The sequence below is a fragment of the Chelonoidis abingdonii genome, chromosome 1 (assembly GCF_003597395.2).
Source record: "Chelonoidis abingdonii isolate Lonesome George chromosome 1, CheloAbing_2.0, whole genome shotgun sequence".
NCBI classification, from domain to species: Eukaryota; Metazoa; Chordata; order Testudines; family Testudinidae; genus Chelonoidis; species Chelonoidis abingdonii.
In genome coordinates this window covers 22,229,272-22,251,977 of record NC_133769.1, presented here as the reverse complement: position 1 = coordinate 22,251,977, position 22,706 = coordinate 22,229,272, and the positions used below count along the sequence as shown (strand labels likewise).

Sequence of the window (22,706 nt, the reverse complement as noted above, 5' to 3'; positions counted from 1 at the left end):
TTCTTCTACATCACTCATGTATTTATATACCTGCTTCAATGCCCCCTAATCTCCTCTTTTCCAAGCTGAAAAGTGTCCTAGCCTCTTTAATCTCTCCTCATATGGACCCATTCCAAACCCTAAATTTTGTTGCCCTTCTCCTGAAACCTATTTCTGTGCCAGTATATCTTTTTGAGATATTGTAGCGGGGTGGACCCTGCTCCTGCCCTGAAGGGTTAAAACCAGCCCCTGGGAGCGGGCTGTGGCTGGAGAAAGCAGCTTTATTCTGGGCTGGTTAGGGAAGAGGGGCTGGCAGCTAGGGCCATCACCGAAACAGAATCAGCTGACCTTAAAAGGTAGAGAAGCAAAAGGGCAAGAACAAGTCTTCTCTCTAGCTATTAGGGGGATTGATGGCCTGTCCTGCGGGACCTGGGACACAGGGTACCTGGTGAAGCAAGGGCTGGGGAAGCTGGGGAGGTCCAGCCTGGAAAGCCCCAGCCGCTGCGGCCCTACAGAATGCAGGGTCACTGGGGTTGCAAGGGCAGCCCAGGGTAGGCCAAGGCAGCAGGTCCAAACCCAGCCCCTTGCCAGTGATGATTCTACCGGCTGCAGCCACTTAGCATTTTTGCTGCCTCCTAAGCACGGCGGCAAGCAACGGGGGGGGCGCTCTCTGCTCGCCGCTTTCTGCGGCTCCAGTGGACCCTCCGCAGGCGTCCCTCAGAGGGTCCGCTGGTCCCACGGCTCTGGTGACTCCCGATGGCATGCCTGCGGACTGCTCCAACCAGAGCCGCGAGGACCACGGCACCTCCACAGGAAGCCTCGAGAGGTCCACCGGAGCCTCCTGCCACCCTCCTAGCACCGGCAGAACGCCCCCGCAGCATGCCGCCCCAAAGCACACGGCTTGATGCGCGTGGCCTGGCAGCGGCCCTGTAGGACTGATACATGCAGTCTGCCTCAGGCTCAGGGGCCAGACAATGACTGGCAGAGTAGACTGTATATGAGGCGAGGTGGGGATAACAGGGAGTGGGGTTCCGCGGGGTGAGGAACCTGAGAGAAGGGTTACTGCAAGGGGCAGCACCCGCTGTGAAAAGGGGCACTGGGTTCAGGGAGAGGACACGGGAGCCAGAGGCAGGCGTATCACTGGCTCGCAGAGGGCGCTCGGAAGTGCAAAGAGGCTAATTCCTGTAAGTCACAACAGCGAGGTGCTTGCCGAGTGAGTCCGTCATCTACAGATGTGAGGAGACAGATCTGTATGCAGTAATTCAAGATTGGGGTACCATGATTATATAAGGCAATAAAATACCCACGTCTTAATTTCATCCCCTTTTTAATGATTCCTAACTCCGTTGTTTGCTTTGACTGCCGCTGGACACTGCGTAATGATGTCTTCAGCGACTATCCACAATGACTCCAAGATCTTTTTCCTGATTGTTGTGCAAACTTAGCACAACCATCAATATTGTATGTATAATTGGGGTATTTCTTCAAAGACGATGTACTTATTACATTTTCCCATTTAAATTTCATTTGCCATTTGCAGCCCAAATCACTTAGGTTTGTGAGAATCTTTTTGAAGTTCATTGCATCTGCTTTGGCTCTTAACTATCTTGACAGTTTGAGAATCATCTTCAACTTTGCCACCCACTTTTTACCCCTTTCTCCAGAATCATTTTATGAAAAAGTTTTGAATTAGGATGTGGTCCTAGAAACTGACCCTTGGGGGATTCTGAGAATTTTACATTTATTCCTACTGTTATTCCCTGTCTTTAACCACTCTCTCATCCATGAAAGCTTCCCCTTTCCCAATGACAACTTTAATTTATTGTAAGAGCCTTGGTGAGGGAACTTGTCAAAGGCTTTCGGAAATCTAAATACACTATGTCCACTGGATCCCGCCTTGTCCACATGTTTGTTTGACCCCTTCCAAAGACTCTAATGATTAGTAGAGACACGATTTCCTTGCAGAACCAATGTTGACTTTTGCCAACATTTTATGTTCTTATAGGTGTCGACATTTTATTTCTTAACTATTGATTTCGACTAATTTGCCCGGTATACGTTAGACTTACCGGTCCTGTAATTAGCCGGGATCACCTCTAGAGCCCTTTTTAAATATTGACGTACAATTAGCTATCTTCGGTCTTCTGGGTACAGAAACCTTTTTAAAGGACAGTTACAAACCATAGTTTAATAGTCCGCACTCACATTTGAGTTTCTTTTAGAACTCTTAGATGAATGGCCATCTGGTCTGGGACTTTATCAAATTTAATTCCAAAATCTCCTCTAGTGACACATCAATCTGTGACAGTTTCCCTCGATTGTCACTACAAAAGGCCGCTCAGATTTGGAATCTCTCCTCAAGCTGTCGGAAGAGTGAAGCAAGAATCATCTAGTTTCTCTGCAATGACTTTCATATCCTTTTGTATCTCAATCTCCAGGGTCCCACTGGTTGTTTTACAGGCTTCTATCGATGTACTCCAAAAACATTTGTTATACCTTTGAGTTTCGTTAGCTGTTCTTCAAACTTTCTTTGACTTTTCTTTATTATATTTAAACACTTATTAGCAGTGTTTATGTTCCTTTTCTATTTACCTTCACTAGGATTTGACTTCCACTTTTTAAAAGATGGAACTTTTTTAATCTCATGCTTCTTTTACATGGTTGTTTAGTCACGGTGGCCTCTTTTTTTAGTTCTTCACTGTGGCTTTATAATTTGGGGTATATATTTGAAATTGCGGCCTCTATTATTGGTCCTTTGAAAAGTGTCCATGCAGCTTGCATGGATTTCACTTTAGTCACTGTAACCTTTAATTTTGTTTAAACTACCACCCTCATTTTTGCAATATTCCCTTTACTGAAATTAAATGCACAGTGCTGGGCTGTTGAGGTTTTTCCCACCACAGGGATGTTAAGTGTTATTATATATGGTCACTATTTCCAAGTGGTCCTGTTGTAGTTACCTCTTGGACCAGCTCCTGTGCTCCACTCAGGACTAAACTGAGAGTTGCCTCTCTCCCTGTGGGTTCCCGTACCAGCTGCTCCAAGAAGCAGTCATTTAACGTATTGAGAAATTTTGTCTCTGCGTTTTGTCCTGAGGTGACATGTTCCCCGTCACTATGGGGATAATTGAAATCCCCCACTATTATTGAGTTCTTAATTTTGATAGTCTCTCTAATTTCCCTTAGCATTTCATCATCACTATCAATGTCCTGGTCAGGTGGTCGATAATAGATCCTTACTGTTATATTCTTATTAGAGCATGGAATTGCTATCCATAGAGATTCTATGGAACATGTGATTCACTTAGGATTTTTACTTCTACATTTTAGAAGTAAAATGGTATATAAATGTAGAAAATGATTCTACATTTTCTTTCACATATAGTGCTACTCCCCGCCCCCATCCATGACTTGTTCTGTCCTTCTGATATATTTTGTACCCTGGAATGATTGTGTCTCATTGGTTGTCCTCAGTCCACCTGGTTTCTGTGATGCCTATTATATCAATATCCTCCTTTAACATGACGCAGTCTATATTATTTAGACTTCTAGCATTTATATACCAGCACTTTAAAAAATTGTCACTGTTTATTTATCTGCCCTTTTCTGATGAGCCTGATTCTTTTTTATGTGAAAGTTTCTCATCTGATCTGGCCCACACTTTATCCTCTTCCATCCTCTCCTCCTGACTAAAACCTAGAGAATCTCTATCAATAGACTCTCCTCTAAGAGAAGTCTCTGTCTGATCCATGTGCTCCTCTGCTGCAGTCGGCTTTCCCCCATCTCCTAGTTTAAAAACTGCTCTACAACCTTTTTAATGTTAAGTGCCAGCAGTCTGGTTCCACTTTGGTTTAGATGGAGCCCATCTCTCCTGTATAGGCTCCCTCTATCCCAAAAGTTTCCCCATTTCCTAATGAATCTAAACCCCTTCTCTCAACACCATCGTCTCATCCATGCATGGAAAATCTGAAGCTCTGCCTGTCTTCCTGGCCCTGTGCGTGGAACTGGGAGCATTTCTGAGAATGCCATCATAGAGGTCCTGGATTTCAGTCTCTTCCCTAGCAGCCTACATTTGGCTTCCAGGATGTCTCTCCTACCCTTCCCTATGTCACTGGTACCTACATGTACCATGACCACCGGCTCCTCCCCAGCACTACACAAAAGTCTATCTAGATGCCTCAAGAGATGCCAGTTTGCCTTGACATCAAGGGTTGAGAGGAAAGAGTGGGAAGAGAGACAAATCCAAACACTATTTCCCCTAGTTAGGCAGTCCTACCATGATAACTTTATATAGGCTTATTTCCTGACTATACAGTATGATCCTAATTTAGTATCTTCATGTTAGCAGTCAATGCTTTTACATAGCCACACATTTACATCAAAGTAAATGTATCAATCTACTGGGGGATAGCATGGGCTGTCAAAGAAACATATAAATACTTCAGAAGCATACTACAACTAAACTTAAGTTCATGTTATAAAATATTATTATTATTATTAATTAGTTGTATTGCAATAGCACTGAGGAGCCCCTGTCATGGACCAGGACCCTCATTGTGTTAGGTGCTATATAAACACACAACAAAAATGAAGTTCCCTGCTCTAAAGAGCTTACAATCTGGGCTTTTTAACATATATAGAAGACATTTTGAAAGCTGCATGTTGTAAGGACAGCTCCTTGATTCAGCAAAGGACAATTGAGTTTGAGGGCCATTCTTGGTCATATGTAAACATCGGGCTATTTTCTGCCACTAGATGGAGCCATAATTCCTGTGTACTACTTTCAGACTGTCCTGATCAAGAAGTCCTGTATTAAAATTGGTAGACTATACGCCTTTTTTTGGAAAACAGTTGTCACCTCACTCACCCTATTGAAAGTTTTTTTGGTGCAATATTAGTGACTTTTCTTGTGATGCCTTGTGATGTGTTGATCATTTCACTGGTAGTCCATTTCACAAATGAAAAATTCAATTTAGTCCAATCCTGCAACATGTTAAGTAGTCTCACAGCACCCACTGGCTTTGGTGGGAGTCTGACTATGTTGCAGGCGTGCTCTGATACTTCCATGCTGTTTTCCTTGTTTTTTTTTTAAAGCAACTAAGTACAAGTACATAACATGGATAACCCCTTTTGCTGTGCCCTCCCAAAAAGAAGACAAAAAGAAAGCTATAACTCATTAACCAGATTGTTAAATGGTGTAAATCAGTTTTGGTTTCAGTGACTTCAACAGAGCTATATAGATTTACACCAGATGAGAGCCTGACCCAAAGTCACAGAATTATTAAGGGTTGGAAACTGGACTGAGAAACAAAAAGTTAACTTTGCATCTTGCCTAGTTTCCATCTACTGCTGCTGAGAATCCATCTGAAGTTGTGTTGTAAGGTTTTGCTTCCATGGGAGTTTTGGAATGCTGACACTGGATTAGCCCCTTAGCAATTTAATTTTGGGGCAGATTCTGCTACCCTTATGTATGATTAATACCTTACTTGATTTCAATAAAGCTACTTATAGAGCAAGGCGCTACTCACTGTGAGTAAAGATGTCAGAATCTGGTCTTCATGTTTTACATGGGGCTGATGTTGGAGAGGAACTTTAATTCTTCCTCCCAGTCTTGAGCTGCACCTATTCAACTTCCTATGTTTGCTAGTCATGAAACTGTTTAATACAGAGGTGGGCAAACTACGGCCACATCCAGACCATGGGACCTTTCTGTCCAACCTCTTAGCCCCTGGCCCGGGAGGCTAGCCCCTGCCCCTCCCTCACAGCCTCAGTTCACTGCGCCATGGATGCAATGCTCTGGGAAGCAGGATTGTGAGCTCCTGGGGCAGCGCAGCTCCAGAGCCCGGCCTGACCCAGTGCTCTGTGCTGCACAGTAGGTGGCGCGGCTGCCTGTCATGGTGCAGCCATGCCACCAGGCACCAGTGCTCCAGGCAGTTCGGTAAGGGGGCAGGGAAAGGGGTAGGGGGTAGGATAGAGGGTAGGGGAGTTCGGGGAGTGGTCAGGGGCCAGGGGTGGTCAGAGGATGGGGAACAAGGGAGTTAAATGGGGGTGGGGGTTCCAGGGCGGGCAGGGAGAAGGGGTGGTTGGATGGGGCAGCAGGGGGCAGTCGGGGTGGGAGTTAGAGGGGCAGTTAGGGGACAGGGAGATGCTGTGGATGGGGCAGGGGTCCCGGGGGGGCCGTCAGGGTGTGAGAAGTGGGGGGGTCAGATAGGGGGCAGGGGCACCAGGCAGGTTGGGGAAGCACAGTGTCCCCTAACTGGCACTCCATACAATTTCTGAAACCCAGTGTGGTCCTCAGGCCATAAAGTTTGCCCACCCTAGGGTGATGTCCTGATTTTATAGGGCCAGTCCCGATTCTTGGTGTTTTTTTCTTATATGGGCTCCTATTACTCCTCACCCCTTGTCCTGATTTTTCACACTTGCTGTCTGGTCACCCTAGCCTGCCCCTGGTTTAATACGTTATGTGAAGCCCAGGAAAATAAAAAAGCTATCAAACTGAGCATGAAGTGTTTTTTATTGATGTCCAAGGGATTTAGCTTTTTCCAACACTAAAGGCAGTAAAGAAGATGAACTCTTACAACCGATTTTAGGTTTTTTTACCTAGTTATAAATATCATCCTATCACCATAACTCTATGTACTTAACCTTCCAAAAAATTATCTAAAACATTGCTGAAAATTGTTTAGAACATTTATAAACAAATTTAATGTATCTACTGTACTTTAACATTGAAAATTAATTTCCATTATAACATAATGATTCTCTTTGTTCTTTTCATTGTTAGCTTTACAATAATAGTCATGGCAGCATCTCCCTCTAGTGGGCTGCTAAGAAGTTATACCAATACTGCTATCTATATTTTCACACACTTCCACCATACGAGGAACATACTTTAGGATGTTACTCAGATCATCGGTGCTTTGGTATATTAGCAATAATGGTAGCTCAGAGTTTTCAAACTAATAAACATAACATGGAGAAAAAGACTGAGCTTTCTTTATGAACCCTGATGTCTCCATACACTAGTGTTCTAGACCGGTGGTTCTCAAAGCCGGTCCACTGCTTGTTCAGGGAAAGCCCCTGGCGGGCTGGGCCGGTTTGTTTACCTGCCACTGAGGGAAGGGGGCTGCAGGAAGGGCAGGCAGCACATCCCTCAGTCCGCGCTGCTTCCTGCAGCCCCCATTGGCCTGGAGCGGCGAACCACGGCTGTGGGAGCCATGATCAGCCAAACCTGCGGACACGGCAGGTAAACAAATCGGCCTGGCCCGCCAGGGGCTTTCCCCGAACAAGCGGTGAACTGGCTTTGAGAACCACTAGTCTAGACTCATACTGCTGAATCTTGTGTTCTGAAACATATATCAATATTTGTATTAGAAGCAAAAGTTCTCTTGTATCTTTACTAGCCAATGACACTGTGTTTTGCTGGATATTAGGTTAAAAAAAGTAAACAATTTTTTATGCCTAATAACAAGCAATGAGTGTTGTTATTTTGATCATTAACCACTGTATAGGCTTAGCAACACTGTGAACTTCTCCTAATGTTAAAATAAATAGGTATATCTCTGTTAATTTTATTTATCTCCTAGAACTGGAAGGGACCTTGAAAGGTCATCAAGTCCAGCCCCCTGCCTTCAATAGCAGGACCAAGTACTGATTTTGCCCCAGATCCCTAAGTGGCTCCCTCAAAGATTGAGCTCATAACCCTGGGTTTAGCAGGCCAATGCTCAAACCACTGAGTTACCCTCTCCCCACAGCAAACCCTAAACACAGGATTCAGTTATGCTGTGCCATGTATAGTTTTAGATTTTCAGGAACTATAGTCTCTTCCAGCTACTTTGTACCTCTGCTTATTTCTATGCAGAAACTTTGTCCTAGATGTCTTCTTTTTCTTCTTCCTCATTTTCACCTTTACCGGGAGCATAGGAAGCAATAAACATTTTGAAGGGCTAGCATGGAAGGTAATGACAGCGATATGAAAGAAGCTCAAATATTGCAGCCCTTCAGAGCAGGCAGGTTCCTGACTCTTTGGGGGCGATCCCCACAGTTCTATTAATTCTGATTTACAAGGCTTTGGACAGGGCTTTTTAATTTTTACTTAAATTGCTATAGGAATTTGTTCCAGGTTGCTGTTTTGGGGACCCATTTCATTTAATTTTCTTTCATGGGCTTAGTTAGGAAAAAAGATTTTTACTCTTTTATGCAAAGAACCAAAACAAAACAAAACAAAAATTAGAGAAAGTAACTGACCATCCACACCATATGAAAACTTGCAGAAAAATGAAGATAGGAGCGGACATCATGGCAGAGGCACGACTCGTTGTGCATATAGGCTGATCCTATCAACAACAGGCAAAGTAGCAAGTAGAGGAAAGGAAAGAAAACACAGGAAAAAAAGACATACAAGATGAGATTTCATGCAGTTTGCTGGCAGTTAGCAGAGTTAATGTGAAAGCATCCACTCAAGAGCAAGAGAATCATAGTGAGTACTGCAAATAAACTTAACCAAAATAGTCCACTGTTACAGAGAACACATGATTTACACATCAATTAGCACATCAAGCTAGTGAGCAAGAGTTGTACTTTCACACACAATAACACCTGGACTGACATCTGTTGGAAAAGTTTATACATTTCTGACTGTTTTTCAGTCCCTGAGGAAGCCAATTTTTTTGCAATTGCTGATCAAAAAGAAAGGTGTTTTTTTCTTAACAGAATACTTTGTTTGTAAACACAAGAGGGTTTGAAAGAAAATGCATTCACTCCTAAGGCTTGCGTAAGCATCATGAACATCTGAGACATTATGTCTCCTTGGATTTAGCTATATCAACTCTCAACACATTGTAACAACAGGATCAAACAGTGGCGCTGGCGATTGCTTTTACATAACCATTTGTCTGGTCCTCTTGGTTGAAAATAACCCCTCTAGGTATCTGGCTACTAACTAAGGGAAGGACAGGTTTAGGAATGTAGACAGGTATTCAACATGAAACAATGAATAGTTCCTAAAAAAGTAAAAATTTACTATTAAATTGCCTTCTGCAAACCCTTCATAGCTATTAACTCATTTGGTGTAAAAGCAGCTTCTAAAAAATTAAATCTACAGTTTTGGGGACAAATGCTTCAAAATGCCAAGTACCATCAATACCCACTGTCTTCACTGAAGGCTAGAGAGCTCTCTTCACCTTGCATGATTGGGCCCTGAGAGAAGACAGCATTGTGGATAAGAAGTAACCACTGAGATTTGCATTTTTAGATAACACACAGTTCAACAACCTATTAGTTAAGATTTGACATAACATTTTGGATTGCTTTTCTCTATTTCATACAATATTTAAACATGGAAGTGAAAAGGCTAACAAATTATCCCTCAATTTTTTCTTCCCTGAAGAACGGATTTGTATTCCTAAGAGGCATGACATCCTGAAATAGAATGTTTTAAGGTCCAGATTTTTAAAAGCCTTTAGGTGCTTAGCTGCCTTTAAAAATCTGGCCCTATGTATCTTTTCAGTATTCAGAAATACAAATGAACAAAGCTTATAGATTAGAGAAATAACCAGGATAACCATCTGAGTGCTTCCCAGAGCCATGGGGGAATTGTCTTTGGCACCATCACGTGCAGAGCACTAGATTTCTTGACTTATTACTATTGCCAGGAATCATGTGTGAAAGTGCAGTGTTTACAAGAAAGGCAGATAAGAAAGCAGCTGTTAATTTTCTGTTAATCATGGAACATTTGAAATAAAGTGACTATGGTTCAGAGTGAAGAGTATGTTTAATGAGAGATAGGTTATATAATCAGATGTCAGGTACACGAGAACACAGGTTTTATTGTTGTTCTGAAACATCTCCTAGAACTGCTTTTACATGGAAAGACACTATCTCAGAATCTTAATGCCTTAAGACTTCAACCTTACCCCCTTATCGTTATCAAAGCAGACATCAGGCCCCTTTCTGTATCTGGGCTGCTTCACCATTTCACAAGGATTTGGCCCTTCATCTGATCTTTGGCTAAGGAATGTAACATTCTTTTCCTGCGTACAACACATTAGCAGCAGCAGCAGCAGCAACATTTTGTTTTTATTTTTACTATCACAAGAAGTTTAAGTAGTGTCAAATACTTATGGCCTCCTCCGTGACACATGCTTTGTCAGCTATGGCTTTGTGATGATGTTGATTGCATCACATTAACCACCCACTGTTACTGTCCCCTATTAAAGAAAATGGAATTAATAGAAACCAAACGTGCTTTATTTTGACTTGAGCAAGACTTTTGATACTGTCTCACATGACCTTCTCATAAACAAACTAGGGAAATGCAACTTAGATGGAGCTACTATAAGGTGGGTGCAAAACTGGCTAGAAAACCATTCCCCGAGAGTAGTTATCAGTGACTCACAGTCAAGGGCATAGCGATTGGGGCCCCACCGGGCTCAGTTCTGGTTCTGTTCAATATCTTCATCAATAATTTAGATAATGGCATAGAGAGTACACTTATAAAGTTTGTGGATGATACCAAGCTGGGAGGGATTGCAAGGAGGATGAAATGATCTGAAGTAAATAGGATGAAATTCAATAAGGACAAATGCAAAGTACTCCACTTAGGAAGGAACAATGAAGTTGCATACATTCAAAATGGGAAATTACTACCTAGGAAGGAGTACTGTGGAATGGGATCTGGGGGTCAGAGAGGATCACAAGGTAAATATGAGTGAACAGTGTAACACTGTTGAAAGAAAGAAAGAAAGAAAGAAAGAAAGAAAGAAAGAAAGAAAGATCATTCGTGGATGTATTAGCAGAAGTGTTGTTAAGCAAGACACAAGAAGGAATTATTACACTCTACTCTGTACTGATTAGGCTTCCACTGGTGTATTGTGTCCAGTTCTGGGTGCCACATTTCAGAAAAGATGTGGACAAATTGGAGAAAGTCCAGAGAAGAACAAAAAAAAATCAATTAAAGGTCTAGAAAATATGACCTCTGAGGGAAGACTGAAAAAATTGGGTTTGTTTAGTCTGGAGAAGAGAAGACCGTCAGAGGACATGATAACAATTTTCAAGTAAATAAAAGGTTGTTATAAGGAGGAGGGAGAAGATAGGACAAGAAGCAATGGGCTTAAATTGCTGCAAAGAAGGTTTAGGTTGGACATTAGGAAAAACGTCCTAACTGTTGGAGTGTTTAAGCACTGGAATAAATTGCCTCGGGAGGTTGTGGAATCTCCATTATTAGAGATTTTTAAGAGCAGGTTAGCCAAACACCTGTCAGGGATGGTCTAGATAATACTTAGTCCTGCCATGAGTGCATGGGACTGGATTAGATGGTCTCTTCCAGTCCTACGCTTCTATGACATATAGGATAACCTTCCAGTGCTCCTAAATAAGATAATAAAGATAACAAACCGCAAGACTGTATATGGGAAAAACAGTTAATCTAAAACCAGAATGCTTTACTACAATGATAGGAGGGGTTCTCCTATCACTATAGTTAATCCTTCTCTCCAGAAGGTGGTAGCTAGGTCAACAGAAGATTGGCTTAACTATGTCTCAGAGGTGTGGATTTTCAGATCCCTGAGAGATGTAGCTACGGCAATTCAGTGTAGACCAGCCCACAGTAAGGGACAAATATTTTCTTTGGGTTTCAGTTTTAGAGTGCAAAGGGAAACAGATGAAATGGCATACTCAGGGTCACTCGTCAGATCAATGGCAGAAAAAGGAATAGGACCTAGGTCTCCTGAAACCTGGGTAATGCCCCATCCACTGAGTTATTCTGCTTCATACAGATTGGGACAATTCTATGCCCTGATACAAGCCCCCTAGACACACCATGGAACTGGATCTTGAGGTTAATATTTCACTTTTGCAACTGTCCCAATGCAAGACAAAGCACAATCCAGTTTACTGTATCAAGGATGCAAGATGGCATGGGATTTGGTCCTAAGTCTAAAATGTTAGAAAATAAATAAATGAAAAGACAACATACAGTTAATTTCTTCCCTAATTTACATCTTAGCAGTATCCACCCACCCACTGATGCCATGGTGGTTTATATGTGATGAGATTTATGTTGTGGGAGAAAAGAGAGTGCGAAACAGGGATGATAACTTAAAAGGCCATCAATATTAGCATATTCCAACCAGACAGCAGGAAATGGAACCTAATAAACACCTACAGATGAATAGCACTCCCATCTCTGTGCTGTCATGCTACATCTGCATTTCACAATGGGCCCTGGTTATGAAAAAGAAAGCTTGGCTTACTGCAGCTCAGGTGAATAATACATACAACAATTCATTTAGTGAAAAATTAGTCCAGCCAGCTGGTCAAGCTTTCATCTACTGCCCCTAGCCCTGTGATGTAAAATGCCCTATGGGAAAGTTACATTGTTTCTTATTAAACTTGCTTTATTTTGTGCAGCAGGCCTTGTAGATAACCTTAGACAGTACCCATAGTTAATCAAACTGACATGGAACCAAGCTGGTCAGAGTAGCAGCCTGCATTTACCTGGTGCTATAGTGCCCCTGATCCTGCCTCCACTGATATAACCTCCCTTTCACTGGAAGTGCAGACAGAATTCCAGTATCGTAATTAATGTGATACTTAACGTAGCAGTTGTGCCGAGGGATTTCCATCATCTCCAACATAATCAGCTTTATTGTCAGGTACAGGAGCAGCAATGCTTTTATGGGGATTTGCAAATGTCTCCTCATGGACCTCTTTGCATGTCAGGAATATGTATTTCTGGCTGCAATATTTTTCTACTGTCTGGGTTAATTGGACAGATTTTGGCCCTTTTCCTCAGGACCTGAACGCCACTTCAGTGTGCATAAGGGTCAAGAAGAGTGTAAGGAGAATTCCCCTGGCACAATACATGCTGCCCTATGCTGCTCCTGTCGCTATGGCATATGGGATGTCTTTACCAGGGATGGAGATGAGAAGTAGCAGCTATAGTCCTGAGCAGCCCATAGACAACAGGGGGAAAGCTGCCATAACTTAGAATAGTGCGCTGGAGGCTAGAGGGAACTTGTGCTAAGTGCTCTATATTAGAGCCCTCCATGGGGCTATTTTTTAAGTCTCATTCCCATCCCATCCTGCAACATCCATTCTCAGCCGCTCCTGCTTTGTTTCTTTCATTTTTATCCTGCTCCCACCTGGAAAAAGCCTTAGATCCTGAAAATCCCACAAGAGAGACATCCACAAAAGCTCATGCTCCAAAATGTCTGTTAGTCTATAAGGTGCCACAGGCTCTTTGCTGCTTTTACAGATTCCCCCATGTTACTAAAAAACCAAACCAAAACAAAAACCAATCAAACAAAAAGACGGTTGGTTAGTATAGACAACTTTTACTATTAGAAGAAATCAAATCTTGCTTCAACCATATAAAAATACTTTAACTCCTGTTATAATAGATATCAAATCTCTTTCTATCCTGCACTTAAATTTAAGTATTAAAACCTTTATTTAAAAAAAAGAGAAACTTGTTTTACATTGCAGAAATTCTATTTATGACACACTGAGAGATGTGGTGTTTTCTACAAATTACCACAGCCTACTTTTTTTTGCCCACCCAATCCCGCAACGAAGTACATTTTACCCGCTATTATGGCACCTGGCCCTGCGGGAGCCGTGGAATCCCAGTCCCATTGCAGGGCTCTGCCCTGAACTCTGCTTGTATTCCCTGCTCTGTGCCTTCTGCAGTCTATGAAGAAGCCCCAGCTCTGGCAAACAGACTTACTGCAGCCTCCATGGCCAGAACAGCTCCCTCCCCAGCAGAATGACCTATGGGCAACAGGTATTCCTGCACTCTGCAGTGTGTTAGCCACACTAGACAGATTGGTGGGGCCTGGTCCCATTACCTGTGCCTTGGGCTGTGCCTTCTGGCTTGCGCGTGTCAGCAGAGGCATTTCTCTTTACCCTGTCAGCTTTACTCAGAATGGCCACAGATGCCAGAGCACCCAATACACATGAATAGGGGCTTTTCACTTCTTACTTTCTCCCCACAGTGAGGGGAGGGAAACTAGCAAGTGATTGTGCTTAATGGTCTTCAGCACCTCAGGTAGCATGTAACTGTTAAGCTCTGGCCTCTCCCCTTCTATTTCTTTAGGTCAGTCACCAAGTTGTGTGACAAACTGAGGAGCTTGAGATGCACCTTCTGGTCCTCTGAAGAAAGGCCTGCTTCCTGCAAGTTGCACCAATTGCAGGGTACTATGACAACAGGCCATTATATACTTCACTGATGGCTGCCCCCACCAACTGACAAGTCATTCCAGTGCATGGGCTTCAGAAGATTTTGCCTGGTAACACAGTCTGGGAACAGGTATTAGGACCAGCATATGAACTACATGCACATAAAAATTCTTAACACTTTGAAATCATTCCTATTTAGTCTATGCTATGTTTGTTGTATACAAAATGTATCTGATAATCATCTGCTGACTCAGATACTATAGTGATGTGTGTCACAGAAACGTATATAAATAAGCCATATTTCTCCAAATCCTGTTCTAATATTTGGTCAACATACATCAGTTTATGCCACTAGAAGTTCTGACTTTAAAGGATACCCGGCTTTTCTGCTTGCATCAATGGCTTTGGGTCACAGGAGCGGCACATCCGTTGGCTGTCACTAATTATAAATACTAGATTGGTGTGTGAAAGCTTTTCTGCATGATAAAGTCTGAAAAAGAAACACAACTCTAGTTAAAAACAGCAAACAATATATCTTCAGGGGCTTGTTACCTTCACTAAAGAGATCACAGGTAACACAACTTTATAGATTGAACTAGACTGCTATACAAGGGACAGCTGGTCTTTTTTAAAAATAGCAAGGACCATTCAAGGGGAAATTTTGTAATCTTTATTGACAGGAGTGTTGTTCTACATTAGAGCAGATGCTGTGATTAAAAAATGGAAAAAGGGCACAGGGTGACCTTATACCACTAAGCAGCAAGTTGCATGCTGCTAAATCAGTAACTCCACCAAGAAGTGAAACCTACAGTTCGGCTACAATTTCTCTACTGTCAATGCGGCGTGAAAAGAAAAGCCACTCTAAACAGGAGAGGAAATGAGGGTTTAATACGAGTAGTGAGAATACGGACGTCTTTAGAAATCCAAATGAACCTTTTCAGTTAGAATATAATGTATTGGAGAAACACTGTATCGAAAAGAGATGTGATATACTATAGTTAAGAGAATTTATGCACTTCCTTGGCTTATTTTCAGGTGTTTATTCCGTATACTTAGACAGCTAGATGGATGGCTAGATAGATGTAAATAAGCATCCAAGTGAGCTGAGAAATAATGTACAATTCAGTGACAAAGAGAATATTTTCTAATTGCTGAAGAAAAGCTTTTATGTTGGTCTGAATTTAGAGGGCTATTTAAGTGTAACTGGCTTCCTGACACACTTTTGTGCACATCTAACAAAAACAGGCAAAATGTATCCTTTAGTGTAAGTGGACAAAACTTCATTGACCTCAGTGGAGTTTATCCCAATGGCTAAATTTGACCCAACAACTCCTTCAGGTCATCTGTAATTTTACAAATGACTCATTCACACTAGTTGGCCATTTTAGGGGCCCAAACATCTCTTCTGAATAAATCAGTGAAAGAGAATCTCTGAAGATGGCTCTGTTTCTGTCCACAGCAGCACCATTCTACCCTTTATGGAATTCAGTATTTGACCCTGTGTTGTGATTGTGTCCAATTCCTTGTGTGTACGTTGCTGGATTGAAATACCCTATGAAACATTTTCCAGGTGTTCTTCAAGGCTTGGCTGTTTATAGCAGTTCTGTTGTCTCCAACACTTTCAGAAATTGCTAACAACTCTCAGCCCTTGTTTCTGTAGGCTCTGGCATGAGGTACAAAATTGTGTGTAAGGTTATTACGCTCCAGGGGAAGGGTGAGCAGAGAGCACATGTGGGCAAATATAAAGGGAAGCAGTAAGCACAAAAACATGCTTACTTTTTGGCATGGAGTGGAGGAACCAAGGCTTGAGACACTTGCACATCCACTCCAGTATTCTCAAGAGTGCCAGATTTAAAAAAAACCATCACAGAACAAAGTGGCATGGAGGAGACGAGGATTTAAATACAATTCTCATCATGCTAATGAGGTGCTCAGCTCTGTGTTTCCCACTCTGACTTCTCTCTCTCGCTATTCCACAGCCGGAAACGTTCTCTTTAATAAAGATAATGCTGGTGATCATTTCTTACCTTGTACACTTACATCACTTGTGCCATATCTGTGCTGTGCTTATAACACATCCTAAATGTCCTCTCTTTTATCCATTTGTAGCTTTATGTTTCTTTAAGGATTTTAAACTGAATTATCACAAATCTGTCTACACAGAGGTCTTCAAATGTCTCCTTTTTTTGAATATGTTAATTCTATGGTAATTTTTATAATCTTTCACTTAATAAAATCTGTTAATCTAATAACAGGATAGAAGAAATTTTCAAGTCTCTCAAAATTATATTGAGATTGTAACACCTTTAATGAGAGCAGCAGCAGCGCTATTGGACAACTCAAGGCAAAATATGAAAAAGGTGATCAACACTTTAACATTATCTGCATTTAAACTGATAATGGAATGCACAAAAAAACCCCCGTCAGTTCTGAATATCTTTGATAGAACTCAAGAATTTCAATTAATAAATTAGAAAAAAATACAGTGAAAAAAATTAGGATTAAAATGCATTAAACACCAATTATCCTATTAAAATATACATGGAGACAGTCCCAAAAACAGAAAAACACAACTTGGGGTAAAATGATTCTGTGCACCATTATTGCTGTTTCATTCTATACTAATACATACATATACATTTTGTCATGTATGTACTACAATACACATATGTATGCATATCTTTATCTTTCCCACATACATGTGATAAGGTTATGACACAGTATAGTTTATCCTTCAGACAGTAATGTAATTACCTCCTTCTAAGATTAATATGCACAAAAAAGGCTCCTCTTTACATTTTGTATTCAAAGTTGAAAATTTACCTGGAACAGTTTATACAGTCTACAATCCCACCAAAGGATTTATCATCATTTTCAAAGAAATACTGAGTTTGTTCAGTAATGCAGCTCTGTTTGGATGGGATAGTAGCGTAATCATCATCATCTGATTCCGCTGAGGAGAAAGAAAAAACAGAAACACTTTCAACTCATATAATGGAGTGAGCAGAATTTGGGTGGTACCTTGATTCTTATCTTCTAGTTCATTCAAAGTTGACCCTTTAACAAACCTGAGTCTTGCCTTACCTGCCTCGAGGAAACGTGGAAAAGTCAGACCCAAAAACAGCTGTTGCAAGATAGACCTGAGCACAGAAAAATAGTTTGGTAATGAAATAGTTATTTACCTCTCCTTTAAACATAATTTTGCTAATATGGGAGACCTGACTGTTTACAGGAGACTCTAAATACCACTGGGATAAAAATAATGGTTAATAACAGCAGCAACGACATAGCTTAATTGCACTTATACCAATGAATATGAATGTGTTTCTTTAATATCTTACATTTTGTCAGTCACCCTCTTCTTCCCCTTCAGCTACTGTCTCACATTATCTTTTTATTTGACAATCAATGTTCAGTGCCCCTTTAACTCATAATTCAGCTAGCAGAGATGCTGAAGAGCAGTTTAATTGTCATCCCTTAAGATCTCCGCAGAATTTTAAACAGGAATCCTGAGATATATCTCACATTTCAACTAACTAGGATCCTTAAATGACAATAGTTATACATAGCTCTAAGGGGCTTCTGGTATTTTCCAGTGATTAAGCCTCACAACCCTCCTGTGAGGCACATAAATGCTGGAGTATTCTAACCATTTCATATAAAAGTCATCTCTGTGATGGCAACTTGTATTTCTATCTCCACTTCTGCACTTCAGCCTATCCCTGTCATTTCTTCCCCAATGCTGCAAAAAAATTAAGCTTAACTCAGATAACACTAAGCTCCTACTTTTCTGCGTTCATACCCACATCATTCCTATTTCAATTATTGGAACCTCTTCCTCTCTGGTTAGTCTGTCATCCACAATGCCCAACCCCTGCTACCATAACCACTATAATTAAATTCCTTCCCTCATCACTCCGTCTCTTTGATTCCCTCCCCCAGCTCCTTCTTCATTAACTTTAAACTTCTTGTCCTCACCTTCCAGGCCTTACTTCTGCCATCAGATCTGTCCTAGTCTATTATTGTGGCACTCTACTCCCCCATATATTCTACTACTCATAAATGCCAGTCTTGATGAACCTTCAAACTGCTTCCTCCATAGCCTCATATATTTGTTAAGAAAATATATCTGCCAGTTATTTCTGTGGATAGCGCTCTGCAATACTGCATCAAACATTGGGTATGTTTATATAACATCCAGACTGGGATTACTGCATGGGCCACCTGCTTGTCTGTAGGAATGACGAGAAACCTCATGTCATTCAACAGTGACTCCACTGGCTGACCCAGAAGGAAGTCCTCATCAAGCCCTTTTTAGCTTGAAAGAAAGTGATCACAGAATTCACTGAGGATGAGAGAGAGAGGAAGCCTGAAAAAATGGGGAAGAGCCTCAAAGTTCCCAGAGTGCAGAGAACAGAAGATATATACTTAACTGATTCTTCATGCTCCCCAAATAAGCTTTGAAAATTGTCACTCACTATCCTATTCCAAATTTTTGCCCGAAACATAACAGTTTATCCTTAACCCAGCTTCTTCTATTTCTCTGCATTTGCTTTCACTAGCTGCCTTGCTGAAATGCACTCTGATCAGCCCTTTCTATTCCACTTCCCTAACGGCCTCTCAGCCTGCTTGTGGCCTAGATTCCATTTAAAAAATTTCCAATGAAAGCACTTTCTTGTGGCGCTTTCAACTGAAACTCTGTGGAAAACAAGACCCAAGTCTAAATTGAGTCCAGACCTCTGAGTTTGATTTGAACACTGATAACCCAAATTTCTCTGTTTGAGCAGAGCTTAGGTTTCATCCTTGGATCATTTCCCATCTCTGGTTTTTGAGGTTCATTTTTGTTCCAGAAAACAAAGATCTTAACTGTTCCTTTTAACTAAATGTAACCAATAATAAAAACAAATATTTAAAGTCTGCACAGTGCCATCGGTGAGATAACTGCTCTCTCTACATTTGTTCAGCTGTGATATATTGCAATGCTTACTTCCAAATAGTGTAAATTACCTACTATTGTGCTATAGAATATGCACCACAAAACTTTATCATGGACAGATAATCTCATAGTGTAAACTTCACACCAGTGCAGAAGGCCTGACGCTGACCATACCACTTAAGTCCCAATTAAATTTTTGCCACATGATTTTGGTATCGCTGGGGTGCTTAATCTGTACAGGGCTGAATTTCATTATATATGCATTATGAAACTAGCAAAAAAAAATTTGTGGCTATTGCTAATTACTGCACAGATTTAATTCCAAAATGAGACAAGTCTGTGGTGTGGAGTTTTAGATCAGTTTCTATATTTATTCGGTATTATGTTTAGCTAAATACAGTAACCATTAAAACAGTTAAGAGGTGAAATCCTGACTCCGCTGAAGTCAATCCCAAAATTCTCACTGAGTTCATGAGAACCAGGATTTCATCCAGTAGTTCTAAAAGTTAAAATTGACTGCCATTCCCTCTTTCCTGTTCTATGATAGTCTCCAAGGTATATGTTGCTGGAACATTACCCAACATTCCTTTTGTTCTTGCAGAGGAAGTATAGTTTTGTTGTTTAAATTGAGCAAAGGGAAAAAAATGGAAACAAGCTGTTATACTATATTGTTTTAATGTGGCTTCTTCCTTGAAACAGTATCACTAGTTAATAGTATCTTCGATAAAAAAGAAAATGAACAAAACCAATTGACTCTTTCAATGAGCAACTTTCAGTGAGTTACATTATCAAACAATGTATTTTAATGGCATCTGGTGCTCTGAAATAGGACTTGCTTATGTTTTCCAATAGATTCCCTTATGCGATTAACAAAATGATTCAGACACACCTCAAAAACTGACTCTTTTTCAACCTACTTATTTAATCACGCACTTGAAAAAGAACAATACAGTGTACTGAATTATGAATTGAACAAGTCCATCTGAAAGCTGCATGGCAGCATCCTAGATTAAAGATGGCTCAACCCAAACCAACTCCTGCACCTATGCAGTTTTTTTTTTGAATATGGAGATATACCTATCTCATAGAACTGGAAGGGACTTTGAAAGGTCATCAAGTCCAGCCCTCCTTCACAGCAGGACCAAGTACTGTGCCTGACAGATCTTTGCCCCAGATGACTCCCTCAAGAATTGAACTTACAACCCTGTGATTTAGCAGGCCAATGCACAAGCCACTGACCTATCCCTCCCACCCTTAGCTTGCCAACAGAGAATTACAAAGTCTGGGAAGTCTCATTTTGCTTTAAGATCAATAAAATGAAGTTTTCAAGGATCTGAGGAGGTTACTAAAAATGTTCATTGTATGAGGCTGCAGAAGTAGTACCAGCCCTTAAGACTCCAGACTAGCTCCTAAGAATTCAAAAGTCTGTTATTATCATACATAGCCACTTTAGAAAGAAGAAACTATTTGTTACCAAATACATTTTCTTTTTGCTGAATTGTTAATTACGACTTTGGTATAAACATTACTAGAATATTTGAACTTACCAGGCAGCTGCAGAGGCCCACCATCCAACATGCAAAATATCTGCTACTGTAGGCTACAAAATGAAGTACAAAGATTGCACCATTAGGACAAGCATCTGCATATAGGTAAGGGGAATGCTGATTATGTGGCAAGGGGATACTGACCACATATACAGAACGAAGACCAGCTCCTTGCTTTGGTTCTTCTTTGGGATCACACACAGACTGATAGTCGTAAGACTTGTTAAAGGCATATAAGGACATGTTAATAAGATTTCGCATCAGGTCAGGGTCAATCTCACCAAAGAATCGTCCAATCTGGTGCAGAAAATTGTAAAAAAGATGAGTTTAAACACTTTTAAACGGATGTCACATGATAAATAATATGCATATAATTTACATATACTGAACAATGCTGCTGAATTAAAAGAAGGTGTAAATCCTATCATTCTTATTATGGGATGTATGGTGATAAATTACAAAAGTCTTTCATTTTATGTTAATTTTACATTTACTTTACATTCTATAAAATAATAAATTGTTTTCCAGACCTCCTCAGGCAAAACTCTAAATGACTTCAGGGGAAGTTTGGCCTGATTTACAGCTACATGATTTGGTTCATTGTTATTATTATAAATAATATAAAACCCATAAGATACTTATTTTTCACAGGAGCATCAACTTATTTCCATATCTACTCTGAGTTTTTAGGTTTTTTTCCCTATGAACAAATGACTGCACGTGCAATATTTTAGGTGCAGATTCCAAGGCCATTTTTGAATATTCAACTCTTGATGTGATTAGACGGTAGTTTGCATTTCCCCCTAATATTTGTACTCATTCCATCAACAGTTACCCAAATCTGTTCACATACTATCTCAGTAACTCCTATATAGTGCTTACCTCTTTTTTTCTATGTGGAAAAAAGCAGAACCACCCAAAAGATGCTTCTGTGGCATATTTACCATATAATTCCTGAATTCTGCCTCTGAGGAAAAGTAGGCTGCTGCACCCCACCACCATCTTCTCCAGAGATCAACATTTCCCATGCTCTGGCTTTCCAGCTGAACTGGGATCTTACCTTCCATTACGTAACTGACTATAGTTGTGTCTCATCAAACAACAGTTATTGCACTGCAACTTTGCACTGTGATGTCATAACACCAAGACATGATGATGGTGACGATAATATGTTGCAGTCTCGTGAAATAGATTCCTTATGCAACAATTCTTCAGTGTAACAATTAGATTTGATAGAAAAAAAATTCACAGAACTCTTTTTTTGATGAAAAATGGCTTTTTGAGTAAATGGACATTTTCCACAACTGAAAACCAAAATATATTTTTTTTTTTGACAGAAGCTCAAAAAAGTACTGGAAAAATTTTAATTTTTTTTCATAGAAAAATATATAACATCTTCATGTTCTCATACATTAACACAGAATAATTCTGTGCTCCAGGCACTTACACTACGTTATCTCTATGTGTTTCAAGCAGTCTGTCTCAGGGAAACAATGCAAACTCTTCATCCCTATTTCTTATTCACTCCCTTAAATCACTATAACCAGGTCCACATTAGTGCAGGCCTAGACACGTCAAGTCACCACTAAGGCAGTGACAAAAGCTAGCAAATTATATTAAATTTGAGATTTGGCAAATTTTCTTTGTGGTTTGGACATGAGTCTGTGATTCATCACCTCAAACTCTGATAACCGTGATTTAAATAAACGAAATGAGGTAAATGAACAGCCACACTCTGTCTTTGTACAGTGAACTTAGGTTAACAGGTCATTTTTAATTATAAAACTCTCTGTCTTAATGAAGAAGTCAGTCAGTCTCATGTTTAACTGCATGAATTTAAAAACACATATACCTGTTGGATATATTCATCCTGATTTGACATCAAAAGAAATCCACCGTCATCAAGAACAACACAATCCAGGTGCTATTACAAGGGAGGAAAAAAAAGTATCTTTTTGAGGAAAGATATAGAAAACGGTTCTCTTTCCAAGCAGCCAGACACAATCCCTGAAATACCTCGCCTGATGCATCCTAAAACTGCATTAGGTTTTTTAATGGCCATATCAC

At 40.6% G+C, this 22,706-nt stretch overlaps 1 protein-coding gene across 2 annotated transcripts in view; it reads right to left on the bottom strand.

The window, feature by feature from the left end:
• CACNA2D1 (calcium voltage-gated channel auxiliary subunit alpha2delta 1) overlaps window positions 1–22,706 on the bottom strand; it is a 697,188-nt gene that overhangs the window by 5,497 nt on the left and 668,985 nt on the right. The window contains exons 32-39 of one of the 2 annotated variants that reach the window (XM_075064440.1): window positions 22,492–22,563; window positions 20,784–20,936; window positions 20,640–20,692; window positions 17,241–17,296; window positions 16,980–17,109; window positions 14,534–14,646; window positions 9,893–9,975; window positions 8,226–8,314 (exon numbers count right to left, since the gene is read on the bottom strand). In XM_075064440.1, coding sequence (XP_074920541.1) covers window positions 8,226–8,314; window positions 9,893–9,975; window positions 14,534–14,646; window positions 16,980–17,109; window positions 17,241–17,296; window positions 20,640–20,692; window positions 20,784–20,936; window positions 22,492–22,563 — 749 coding nt within the window. The remainder of the gene's footprint in view (window positions 1–8,225; window positions 8,315–9,892; window positions 9,976–14,533; window positions 14,647–16,979; window positions 17,110–17,240; window positions 17,297–20,639; window positions 20,693–20,783; window positions 20,937–22,491; window positions 22,564–22,706) is intronic. The other variant, XM_075064441.1, reaches the window with a different exon arrangement.